Source organism: Salarias fasciatus, chromosome 15, assembly GCF_902148845.1.
Source record: "Salarias fasciatus chromosome 15, fSalaFa1.1, whole genome shotgun sequence".
Classification (NCBI taxonomy): domain Eukaryota; kingdom Metazoa; phylum Chordata; class Actinopteri; order Blenniiformes; family Blenniidae; genus Salarias; species Salarias fasciatus.
This window is the reverse complement of record NC_043759.1, coordinates 5,829,208-5,842,253: the sequence shown is the minus strand read 5'-3', so window position 1 is coordinate 5,842,253 and position 13,046 is coordinate 5,829,208. Positions and strand designations below refer to the sequence as shown.

At 47.0% G+C, this 13,046-nt stretch overlaps 1 protein-coding gene across 1 annotated transcript in view; it reads right to left on the bottom strand.

Annotated features, from left to right (window-relative positions):
* The window catches only part of fam184ab (family with sequence similarity 184 member Ab), a 110,126-nt gene that overhangs the window by 15,814 nt on the left and 81,266 nt on the right, over window positions 1-13,046 (bottom strand). Inside the window, exons 14-16 of the mRNA XM_030110412.1 lie at window positions 12,349-12,561; window positions 7,087-7,240; window positions 5,060-5,187 (exon numbers count right to left, since the gene is read on the bottom strand). Coding sequence (XP_029966272.1) covers window positions 5,060-5,187; window positions 7,087-7,240; window positions 12,349-12,561 — 495 coding nt within the window. The remainder of the gene's footprint in view (window positions 1-5,059; window positions 5,188-7,086; window positions 7,241-12,348; window positions 12,562-13,046) is intronic.

Sequence of the window (13,046 nt, the reverse complement as noted above, 5' to 3'; positions counted from 1 at the left end):
GGCGGCTTAAGAATTGTCAGCTTTCCAAGCGAGCTACACTCTTTGACATGAATCTAAAAAGTGGTGGATGCAACATGAAGTTTTCTGTGTGCAGATCTCACGATAGAAACAAGCATGATGGATGTCAGTCGGTGTGTTTGGATAAGAATAAAAAGCCTGCGAAGCATGAAAGGAACCCTCGTGGCATTTAATTGTTTGGACAGAAATACAGAAAAAAAAAAAGGAACTGGAAGATGTATTTTGGAAGGAGAGGACAACTTGGGAGCTAGGAAGTTGAGAAAGAACTCGGAAGTGAGTAACAGTGTGGCTCTGATCAGAACTTTATTATTATTTATTATATATTTCCTGTTAAATTTTTTTAGACTCATGTACATACAGTCAGACCTTCCTGTCTTTAGCTACCACGATTTGCACTAATTCTTGTTCTTATTTGCTTTCATTGCTGGTGAACTTGAGCCTCTCTCGATCACTTCCTGTGAATGCTGCTCAGTATTGTCTGGCTGTGGACCTGCTGCTGGCTGGGGGATGTTTGGACCTTCGTGGATTGGCCTGTGATGGTCATCAAAACCCCCATGGTGACCAATAATTCTCCGAGATCGCGATGGGAGGGAAAAGTGAAACTGAAGTGTCCTTAATAAATAAATAAATGGTCGCAGGTTGTCTTTGGTGGTCCTTGGACCGGTCTGAATGTTAATTTAGGACTGCCGACTCACACCACACTACAACTGTCTCATGATCGCCGTCTTCTGTCTGGAACGGTTGAAAATCGCTCAGAGTGTAGCGGGCCGAGAGAACCCAGGAGGGAGAGGGTTCAAGTTTCTCCGGTTCCAACAGAAGAAAGCTCAGCGGTCTCCGGCGCCTCTGCCTGACTGACCACCTGAACAGACTGACGCTGGGAGGACGACTGTGTTTGTTATCCTGCGACGGTTCAAATCACCAGTCAGTCGGCCTCAAACTGGGAGAAGAAACCCTGACAGCAGGCTGCACGCCGCTTTTTAACCTCCCTGCATATTGTTTCTCTCTACATAAATAACATCCAAGAAAACCAGTGTTTATTACCAGCATGTGTGTTAGCATGTGAGGTGTTAGCATGGGAGGAATCTTAGATTATTATCTGATTTCAGTCACCTCTTGATGTTAAAAGTCATTTTAAAAGATTGTGTGCTTAACTGACTGGAAAAATAAGAGAAAAATGATTTGTCATATTTAATTTTCCAAAAAAAATTCATGTAAAAACCAAAGCCCCACATGTGGTGGGCTGCAGAGCACCACTTTAGGCAGAGTCATCGGATTTCTGGGTAAAATAACGTCGTTCAGGGAATTTTGACGGCTGTGAAAATGTCAAACTGAGCCCATTTCCACATAAAAAGGATTGAAGTGACTCAGATCACGGCTGAAATGGCTCTCAGCCACGTCAGCAGAGGAATCGGCAGCGATCTGAGTCAGCGGCTCGACTCTCGGACCTGCTGAGAGGCTCCAAGCAAACATGAAGCCCGGATTCAGAAGAGCGAGGGACGACCGCTGAGACCAGCGACTCTTCTGAGACTCACAGCTGACTCCAAGAGAAGCTCTGAGGGGCGGAGCAGAGGAGGAGGAGGAAAACAGAACATATTTCACACCTCTCTCTGTTTATTTATTGTTCATTCATCGACTTATCCTAAAGTTTTAAAAGGATTTGCTGTATTCTGTGGACTACGACTCTACTTTCATTCATCTAGATCAAATTATATCGCTTCATTCTACAGAGGAGAACCAGATGCTGCAGTCCCACAGAGAAAAACTGCGTTGGGACTGTGTGTGACTGCATTTCACTAATGTGTGTGACTGTCTATGACTGTATGTGAACGTGTGCGATGGTGTGTGACTGCATTTGACTATAAGTGCCTGTATGTGACATGGAAAAATAAATGCAACTTTCACATGTTTTTCTGTTCGTGATGCAGTTGACAGACACAGTTCACACCAGTGTTAATACTGTCGACGAACAGCGAACCTTAAAAACTGACGAAAACTTAAAAACTAAATAAGTCAGAAATGAAGACGGAGACTGCAAAGAAATAGAACTGACCCTTAAGGTAAGGAATTAAACAAGACTGAAACTTTCACTTCTATTTCCTTCCTGATGAAATGAAAGGAGAATTATTTTTTGTTTCATGATTTTTTTTTTTTTTAATCGATTGTTGTTCAACCGCTCCAAATTTACAAATTTAACTTGAATTGAATCCTGGAGGACAGTCAGATACCAGGTTCATGTTCATTTCCTAAAGTTTTCAGCACGCTAACTGGAAGTGCAGAGTTTCTTCCTGTTGTCTGATTTGGGGAAACGGCGCCGCCGACGCCAGATCTGACGAGTCTTCCAGATCAAACGTGCAAAGCTCCCGACAGACGGCGGCGTCGCGCTCAACGCGCCGCCTCATCAGCCTCCTCCTGCCCATCTGCTGAATAATTGGAGGTATGAAAACATGATTTGGCGCAGCGTGACGACTGTCTGCCGCCGTCTCCTCCACCCTGATGACTCGGGAAGTTTCCGGTTTGCCGCCGCTGCTCCGGCGGAGTAAACAAAGCATTCATGTAAACACCGACGGAATTTAAATATTGTACATGCGGCACAGCGTCGAGGCATTAATAACCCATTAGACAGGAATAAATGGGGAATGTAACGAGTTATTTATGCAGCTTAAAGCGAGACGTTGGGCGGGTCGGAAACTCGGCCGGATTATTTCTGAAAAGCTGCGACGGAAGTGATAATAGCAGATGGTGAAAGGACGCAGAGGATAAAGTCCATTCCAATTTAGAACGACCAGATACTGACCTTCTGGTCTGAGACACATGAAATAACTGAATGTCCCCGTTTCAGATCATTCCCAGCGTGTCATTGCCTCTCTGCTCCACTCAGAGCTTTAGAGCCGAGTCGCTCCGGCACCCAGAAAGTCCAAAGAAGTGACCTTTAAGAACCTCCCGGGAACGGGCTGCAAGTCATAACGGAACAGAAAAGGTTCCTAAGATTTAAAGACACGAGGGAAACTTGAGGAGTTTGATAGCAGAAGACTTTAAGACACAGCCAGGTGGAACCGGGGAGGATCATCGATTTCATCCTCGCCTGGTCACCGTTCCGTCAACCCGAGACTCGCGTTCGTCAAATCGTCTTCGCCGCTGAAGGTGGAGCTGGTTCAGGCCACAGTTCTTCACTCGTTGTCGATTGAAAATGCAGATCTGTCGTTAAGTTTTGGACGTCTGTTCACTCGGCAACAGCTCTCTGAGCCACAGGCAACGCAACTTTTTAAAAGTGGTCACCAAAGTGGAACTTGGAAAACACTTTGATTCCATTTCAATGGAAAACACTTCAACTCCTCTGTGGAAACGGTGAAAACACTTCAACTCTGTCTCTACGGAAACGGGAAAACTTTGACTTGCCTCCCTGGAAATGGGAAAACTGAAACACTGGAACGCTGCCGCTGCACATGCGCTCCACGACCGCAGGAAGTAAAACGACGTAACAAAATGGAAACGTTTCTCTGATTCTGGTTCTTAATGCATCTTCGACAAGTTTTCCTGTAATCAGAGGAGGAAAAACGGCGGACGGGAATGTCACACCGACGAGTCTGGTTGTCAAGGACTCCGCAAGGGCAGCTGAAAGTCGAAGCCAAGCAGAGGTAAGGAGAAGGAAGACTGATGAGAAGTCACACAGAAAAGCCACACATCAGCTTCACGGCTTTGGCAGCAGGAAGTCTGTTTGTTCTTGGTTGCTTTTACTAAAAAGTAAGAGGAAAACACCAGTTTTACCCTTTAAACAGCTTTTAAGACATGAAAGCTCTGATGCTCTCGTTTTGAAACACTGGTATTTCATGTAAACAACACCTTGAGAGTCACTTCTTTGCTTCATTCACCTAATTAGTCCAGCGACAGCTGAGTAAAGGCTGATTTTACCTGAAGATCAATTATTTCATCACCAAAGACACAAACGCAACTTCCCGCCCAGGAACAAAGTGTGTTTTACACGGTGTAGCTCTCCTGCACACACTCAGTCGATAACAACAACGGCGGCGTCAAAGTGTCATGGCTTCCAGTCGACGTCGACGGACATCGTTTTAAAACCGCAAAACATTTCGAGATGTTAAACTGAAGCACTGAGCGACCAGGCGGAGGTCATCACACACGCTGGGCGGGAAGGAGGAGAAACACTCCATCTCTCGTTTTCACGTTAGTTGCTGTCAGACATCATGTCAGAGAATCAGCTCCTCACTCAGGCCCGCTGTGGATCAAAACAGTTTTCTGCCTGGTAATGAACCGAACCGAAGCCGCTCGCCTCAGAGGAGCGTGTGCACTTCAGGGCCCTTCAGGAGAGTCCGACGTTTCATCGCCGCCGCCGGGGGTGATTGACAGGCGGCTCAGACTGGAACACTCCTCTATTAGCCTTTATTGACTCCCCGTGGCCTCGTGGAGAACTAAAGACGAGGAGCGGGGGAGGGGCGGGTGGGGGGCTGCTAAAGACCACCAGCTGTGCTGCTCTGCGCCAACATCTGCATCACTGAGGAGACGACAGGAGGGCCCGCGGGGTTCTGGGTAATTAGGAAGATTTACAAGCGCCGGTAAGAGGGATGCCTGCCGGGTACCGTGTGTGTGTGTGTGTGTGTGTGTGTGTGTGTGTGTGTGTGTGTGTGTGTGTGTGTGTGTGTGAGTCTCAGGTGAAATATAAGCCACGCTGGCTTCCATCTTTCCGTCCTTCTCAAATCTTCATGTTTTCCGTGGAGTCCAACCACAGCTGTAGCTCCGTTCTGAGACGACCCTCACGACCCGAAGCAGCTGACGGCAGCGGGAGGCTAACAGCCGTTAGCATGCTAGCACACTTTAGCATGCCAGCACATGGTTTTGGCCCAGTAGAAATATAGTTTGGAAAGCTGTTTTCCTTGTTTCCATGGAGACAGGATCGGACTCCACTGGCGCCCAAACTGAGACCAAAGACGCAACGAAGGTTTTCAGCTGAACATGTTCTGGGACCATCGGCCCTCCAGCTGTACGGGACAGACGGGTGGAGGCGTGGCTCCTCCGCCAGGCCTACCTGTGTCCGGTTGTTCTCCACGGTCTTCTCCAGCTCCGCCTTGGCGGCGGCCGACTCCTGCTGGTGGGTTTGTCTCAGGTGCTCGATGGCCGAGGCGTGGATGTGGTTCAGCTCCGAGCGCAGGGACGCTGGCGAAGGAGAGAAACGTCAGGACTCGGGTGGAGCTCCTCTCCACACACACACACACACACACACACACACACACGCACAGAGCTCGTTAGATGTGAAGGTGTTTCCATTACAAGACTTCTCTTTGCACATAAAGCAGCAGCTCTGCAGCCTGTTACCCCAGTGGCCTTTAATCCACACTCCAATGAAGCGCTCTCATTACAAACAGCCGGCTGGTTCAGAGAGGAGACACAACACACACTGCTGCACTGCCGGGTGTGTGTGTCTGAAAAATGCAGCTCAGTGTTTCACACTGCAGATTTTGAAATGTAGAGGATGAAGCACAAAAGATAAAAATCACACACACACACACTTTCCTCTGTAACAGTGTCTAGAAATGACGGTGTTGTTCCTGGTAGTTTATAAATAAAGCTGAATTGAACTGAAGTTTTTAGTGTCTGGAGAGTTGTGTTGGTGTGTTGGTCTTCTGGGTGTTGTTCTCTAAGCAGATGTTGTCATAGTGTTGTGTTGTGTAGTCATCCTTAAGCCACTTTCACACCGAACGCGATTTTGCATCAAAAATTGAAACAACGCTAGAAGTTGCACACACGTCAATTTTGAGGTCCGACGCTGAACAACGCGGCTCGTTTTGACGGGTGGGAAGGCGGGACTTCCGGCCTTTTACTGAGTTAGCTTAGCATCATGGCTGACCCTGATGAGCGAGTGGTATACGCTTAATAAAGCCAGACAACGACGCCGTCGGCGGACAGTACGCCGTGCCTGAGTGCACGATATCATACAAAGACGGTCGGAGTTTGGTGAGTTTCACCGTTCGCTCCAGGAGCTGCGCCAGTGTCGCCTTCCCCGGTCCCCGCTTCCTGACCTACGTCGCCATAGAGACGCTCTCTGATTGGTTTGCTGCAAAACCGCGATGCGTCAAAAGTTCAGATTTCCCAACTTCAGCATCAGCTGCAAAATCGCGCCGCGCCGCAAAGTCATGCTGCCAACGCCAGGACGCCCCGAAAACGCGTAGTGTTTCGTCACCGGTAGAACGCGCGCTCCCCGTTGGTTTCAATTACATTTGGACGCAAAAACGCGGAAATCATTTGGCGGCGTGAACGCAGCTTTATAGCGTTGTGTTGTCCTCACAGTGCTGTGTCGGCTTGTCCTCATATCGTAGTGCTGTGTAGTGTAATACTGTTGTGTAGTGGTCCTCGGTGTTGTGTTGTGTTGTGTTGTCATCATAGCGTAGTATTGTGTAGCGTTGTCCTTGTAGCGTTGTGTAGTGGTCCTCAGTGTTGTGTTGTGTTGTGTAGTCCTCATTGTGTAGCCTTTGTAGCAGTCCTCAGTGTTGTGTTGTGCTGTGTAGTGTTGTAGCATTGTGTAGTGTTGTGCAGCGGTCCTCAGTGTTGTGTTGTGTTGTGTAGTCCTCATTGTGTAGCCTTGGTAGCAGTCCTTGGTAGTCCTTGGTAGTGTTGTGCAGCGGTCCTCAGTGTTGTGTTGTGTTGTGTAGTGTCGTAGCATTGTGTTGTGTTGTGCAGCGGTCCTCAGTGTTGTGTTGTGTTGTGTTGTGTTGTGTAGTGTCGTAGCATTGTGTAGTGTTGTGCAGCGGTCCTCAGTGTTGTGTTGTGTTGTGTTGTGTTGTGTTGTGTAGTGTCGCAGCATTGTGTAGTGTTGTGCAGCGGTCCTCAGTGTTGTGTTGTGTTGTGTAGTGTCGTAGCATTGTGTAGTGTTGTGCAGCGGTCCTCAGTGTTGTGTTGTGTTGTGTTGTGTTGTGTTGTGTAGTGTCGCAGCATTGTGTAGTGTTGTGCAGCGGTCCTCAGTGTTGTGTTGTGTTGTGTAGTGTCGTAGCATTGTGTAGTGTTGTGCAGCGGTCCTCAGTGTTGTGTTGTGTGGTCCTGGCTGTGCAGCCTCCTCACCCAGCATGGCCTTGCCCTCGTCCTCCAGCTCGAAGCGCAGCGTCTGCAGCTCCTGCTCCGACTGCTGCTTCAGCGTCTCGATGCTCTGGCGGTGGGCCTCTCGCAGAGACTGCAGCTCGGCGTGGTGGTGGAGGCGGAGACGCTCCTCCAGCTCCTGGCGGAGGAGACGGAGGAGACGCAGGGACGGGGGGAGGAGGGGGAGGAGGAGGAGGAGGAGGACATGTTTGTAACTGCAGTCTTCAATCATAACATGTCCTGATTGAAGCATTTGATCCAGAATGATTCCAGTTCTCATCTCCACACACACACACACACACACACACACACACACACACACACACACACACACACACACACAGTTTAGAGACAGAAGGTGAGGACAGATGAAGGAAGACTCCTTCTCTCGCACCGGAAGCGTCTGTCAGTCGTCCCACGTGCGCTGGAAGTTTCTGGACTTCTGAAAACACTTCGGTGTGAGTCCAGGACGAGCACACGGCGAGTGAAGCTAATTTCACGAATCATTTCACTAAAATAATAACAAGCGGGGAATTACATCAGCTCATTTAATCTGTTTGATCTCATAACAGGAACAAACAGATTACAGACAAAATCAGACGATTAGAGAGGTGGCAAGCACCTAAACACACACACGCACGCACGCACGCACACACACACACACTGCTGGCAGCTGAGTGTTCAATCTGGCAGAAGAAAGCTGTTTGCTCATGTGTGATGATTCACAGTGTTTATATTAAAAACAAACAAAAAAATATATAAATACACATGTGCCCACTGCCTTCAACATTTAAATGACAATAAGAAACTTTCTAGAATCTACAGCCTGGAAAACACCCACACACTCCCAGATTTACACCTACAGGCGCTTTAAAGCCGTCAGTCAGCAGGAAGATGCTCTGTGGTTTTGTCCCAGGATCGGGAGAAGAGAGTGTGAACTTGTGTCGACTCTCTCCTGACTTTCAGACGTCCCGGTTTGACTCTCCTGACCTGAGAGGACTTCACGTTGTGACATTTAATCCCGGCTGCCGCCGGGCGGCGAGCGCCGAGCCTCCGGAGGGACGCGGTGTCACGCCGAGAGAAAGTGAGTTTTAAAAAGCCACTAATCTCTCTCGTTCATTACTATTGATCAGTGTTTTCTTTCCCCCGCGCTCCGCAACCCTCCACCTTTTATTACTTTAATTAAAGCCGGCGCATTAACTCCTCCTAATCCCATCCTGTAATTACAAATTGACTGTAATGTGGTTACATTCACCTCCTCTTCCTCCTCCTCCTCCTCCTCCTCCTCCTCCTCCAGTCCTCCCTCCATTACCGAGGGTCAATATTTGTTCCTTTCCAGGAGGGTGAGCTCATTTAACTCGGTGAAAAACAAAAGAAAACCAATGAAGAGACGCAACGCAGAACCGAACACTCCTGGGGTTCGAACCGGAGGACCATCTGAAGACCTGAGCTGGAGGAGGAGGAGGAGATCAGAGAGGATCCCAGTCCTCCACAGGAACCTGGACTGCAGGACTGAGGCCCGTCCAGCTCTGCTCCGTCTCTTTTTAGCAGCTTGTATGGATTTCAGTTTAATTAGATGACCTTTTTTTAAGCAACTTCATCTTTTTTTTATTAATTTAGCCGTTTCATTTTTTTTTCTTTCTTATTTTACACTTTTGAGTTCATGCAGACAATTACAGCATTGTTTTGTGCCACTTTCTATCCATTTCAGCAGGTATTTTACTTCTTTGGCTACTTTGTTTTTTATCGACAAGACCAATTTTAGCCATTTCAGTTATTTAAGCACCAATGTTAACCGATTTCTTTCTTTTTTCTCTCCATAATTTTAGGGTTTTTTCATCCATTTGGAATATTTTAGCCTTTTCAGTAATTTTAGCCACCAAACTTTTATATTTTTAGGCAATTTTAGCTGATTTCTCTTTATTTCATTCCACAGTTTTGACCTTTTCAGCTCATTTATAACATTTAAGCCAATACAGTTTACGCTCTTTTTCATCCGTTTTAATTTAGCTTCTTATTTAGCAGTTCATTTATAGAATTTTAGCCTTTTTTCCAAACAATCCTTAGCCATTTCAGTTTATTTATAAGACTTCAGCCATTGCAGTTCAGTTGTATAACCAATTTCAGCTGTTTTCAAAGTAAAACCAGGACAAAAGTGGATAAAGGTTTATCCAAATGATTCTCTGAAAGCTTAAAGATGGAAAGTATGAAAAACGGATGAAGGTAATCTGCTGGCTACACACTTCTGTAATCATCTCAGCATTCCAGTCGTCACAGTCTGAATATTTCTTCAGGGGTTTTTCAGGCAAAGAAAAAATAAAATATGATGAGAAAGTCAATTCTCTGTCGATCGCTCTATTCCCGCTGCTCTTCGCAGATTTTTGTATCTGCTGCCAGTGATTTAGGTGTGTGTGTGTGTTTTGTGACAATTCTAATCCTTCCAGGGTGTAACTCCTTGTGAACCGTGAAAAGAAAGAGCCAGACAACACCGGCGTTCCTCCTCCTCCATCCGCACACACATAAAACACTGGTACACAAATCCTCCTGGAAAACCTCGCAGGATATAATTGAGTTTTTTTTTTTTTTTTTTGTCGGCTCCGCCGGCAGAAAGATAAACACCCGTCGTCACGAAAACACTTCGGTTTGCAGCTTTTTCACCAGAAGAAAGACAAACTGGATGCTGAGCTTCTTTTGTCTGCGTGTCGGTGAAGAGTGTGTGTCTGAATCCGAGTGGAGTGGAGGCACCAGGTGGGGGTGGGACTAGTTAAGGAAAGACTAACCGAGTTCCTGTAACCACTCCTGAATTCTTACTGTTTCCTGACTAGTCTCAAGTAAACAACAGACTGGTGAAAAACCTGACTGAAATATGTCCCAAACCAGTGCGAAATCAGCTGAAAAGATAACTTAGAACTAGTCTAAAATTAGTTAAGAATGTGTCTGTCCAACAATGGTGCAAATTATGACCACAACTAGTCCAATACCAGTCTAAACTATGACTCAAACTACTCTCTAATATATCCCAAACTCGTGTGCAAACAGTTGATAAGAATATGTCTGTTCAACACGACTTCTGAATATGTCCAAAACTAGTCTAAATTAGTGCCACAACTAGTCCAAAACTAGATTAAAACATCACCATGACTAGTTTCAAATACAACCCAAACTGTTGTAAAATATTACAACGAGCCTCAAACTAGTCTAAACTATGATTTTCTATGATTTGATGCCCAAAAGAAGTCTGACACATGACCAAAACTAGTTGAGAACATGATTGTAACTAGTGTCAAAAACACCCCAAACTAGTGTGGAATCTCAAAACAGCCGAGGCCCAAACTAGTCTGAACCAAACTAGACCAAAACTGGAACCAAAGCAGTGTGAGATATTGGACAACAAGTCCAACATTAGTTTAGAACATGACCACAACTCATTTTAAATATATCCCAAACTTGTGTGAAGTATGATTACAACCAGTCCAAAACTAGCTAAAATCCTAAAATCCTCACCGTAACTAATTTCAAATGTCGCAAACTAGTAGGAAATATCACAACGAGCCCCAAACTACTGTGAAATATTGGACAAGTAGTCCAAAATTGGTTTAAAATATAACAATAACTAGTGTTAAAGATGTCCTAAACTAGTGTGAAATGTCACAACAACGAGCCCCAAACTAGCAAGAAATATTGAGCAACTAGTCCAAAACTAGTTTAAAAATATAATCACAGCAAGTTTTAAATATGTACTAAACCAGTGTGAAATCGAAGACGTAGTCCAATACTAGTCTGAAACATGACCACAAGCAGCTCAAACAACCAGTTTCACACACATCAGAAAAACAAATGTGAAATTTGACCACAGCTTCACTGGTCCAGAGCCAGCCTGGACATCGGAAGTGTTGACGCTCCTGCCAGTCCTCCTCCAGGTTAGAGCGAGGGAGGAATCCAAGGCGTCACTTCAGTTTAAGACTGGAGGCCTTCATCGCCCCCCCTCCCCTCCCCCCTCCCCCCGCCTGAAGCATTACTCCCATCCCGCTGTCTGGGGACGAGGCCGAGGCTTTAAGAACTGCGATGGTGGATGATCCGAAGCGACCTTGACTGAGAAATAGCCGGATTAGCGTGCAGGAACAGTCTGTGGATGCCCCGGGGGGGTGGGGGTTTGTGTTGACTGTACGACGGAGTTAAACGCTGCGGAGGGAGAAACAACGGAAGGACGCCCGGCCCGCGCCCGTCTGACCTCCGTCGGATTAAAACCTCAAAGACGCCAACACCTCTGATGAGTCAGAGAAGGCGACGGGAGCGTCCGGACGCATGTCCCCGTGCCGACGGTGGATTTCACTTCTTGACAAAGCAGAATCTAAAACTCTAACTCTATTGTGGGACGCCTGAACCAAATTTTACCGTATTTCTCAGAATTCTTTCAGAGGACGGTTCCATCTGTCAAACAAATGAAGAAAACACATTTATATTGCAGTAGCAGCTTGAAACAAAAAGACAAATGAAGATGGTTTTGTTACATAAACATATTTAAATCTATTTATAGAGTTCCTTTCAAATGGGTTTTTTGTTTTAACCAGATAATGAGATGTCTTGAGTGATGATGAATTCATGGTGAAGCCTCTCAACGGATCATAAATTCCTTTAGCAATTTCAGTCTTTTCCTCTTTTCTCCTCCTCCTCCTCTTCCTCCTCCTCCTCCTCCTACACCCCTTCCCCTCTCCTCCTCCATCACATGTGATGAACAGCAGAACTCCCATCACGGTGCAGCTTTCTGTTCTGTCTCAAAACGATGATTAATTAATGAAAAGCTGTGAAATCTCTGCTGGTTCCAGTTGGAGGAGCCTCTGTGGGGGGATGAGAGGCATGAGGAGGGACGGGAGGAGGGGGGGGGGGGGGGGGGGTGCTTCAGCTCGCCACACGCTTTCTGATGAGAGTGTGAAGACCGTCCTGCGTCTCCGCGGTGGGAGCTGAGGGACGATGGACGGCATTCAACAGCAGCACTGAAAACACCTGATTACAGAGTGAGGACCGAGTCAGAGCTGGAACTGTTCTGAGCAGAACATCGTCCAACACGCGCACGCACACACACACAGAGCGCTGTTGTAGTGAAAACTACAAGAAAAACAAGCAAACACTAAAATGGTGAAAGTAGCTGCAAAAAAATATGTGTTTCCACCGTTTGACCAGTGGAGGCACTCACGAGCACCGTGTCGGTTTCTGCCTTAAACGTGCGCGCTGAGCGTGCGTGCCCACCTTGAGGTCGCGCTGCCTGGCGTGCTCCAGGTCGTGCACGGCGCTGCAGTGCACCTCCTGCAGCCGCTGCTGCCGCCGCTGGTGCTCCGTCTGCAGCTCGTCCAGCTGCAGCCGCAGGTGCTCCCTCTCCTGGCTGAACTGGTGCTGCAGCTGCTGCAGCGACGACTGCGACTGCGACAGCTGCATCTCCAGGCTCTGCTTCAGCAGGGAGATCTGCAGGGACAGGGGAGGAGAATGCTTAGCAACGCTGGTTCACAAGGGGAAAACAAGCTGCTAGCAACTGTCAGTAATCCTGACAATAACAAGTAAGACGTCCCATTATAAGTAGCATTAGCATTAGCCTGGTTAGCGAAGGTTAGCTGTCTTAAAAGCTGCATGCCATCACTGTATCTTGACTTTTTTTTGTGGCGGTTTCGTCTCATTGCCATTAAAAGACAGACGCGACGAGTAGCTGTAATCCAGGCTAACCTCGCTAACTACCCCACGTGTCTCCAGAAACAAGACCCTCCGCCGACCGGGGGCAGATTCTGACCGTCAGCCCCGGGACAATAACCTCATCTGTTTGACAGAGAGCTGAAAGTTGGCAGGCGCAAACAGACAAAGCAGAATGAATTATTCAGCCTTGAGCTCTTAGTTAATAATTCATTAATACTCTGAACGTGGACGGTGATAAATCGACCGCCTCGTCATCATTTCTG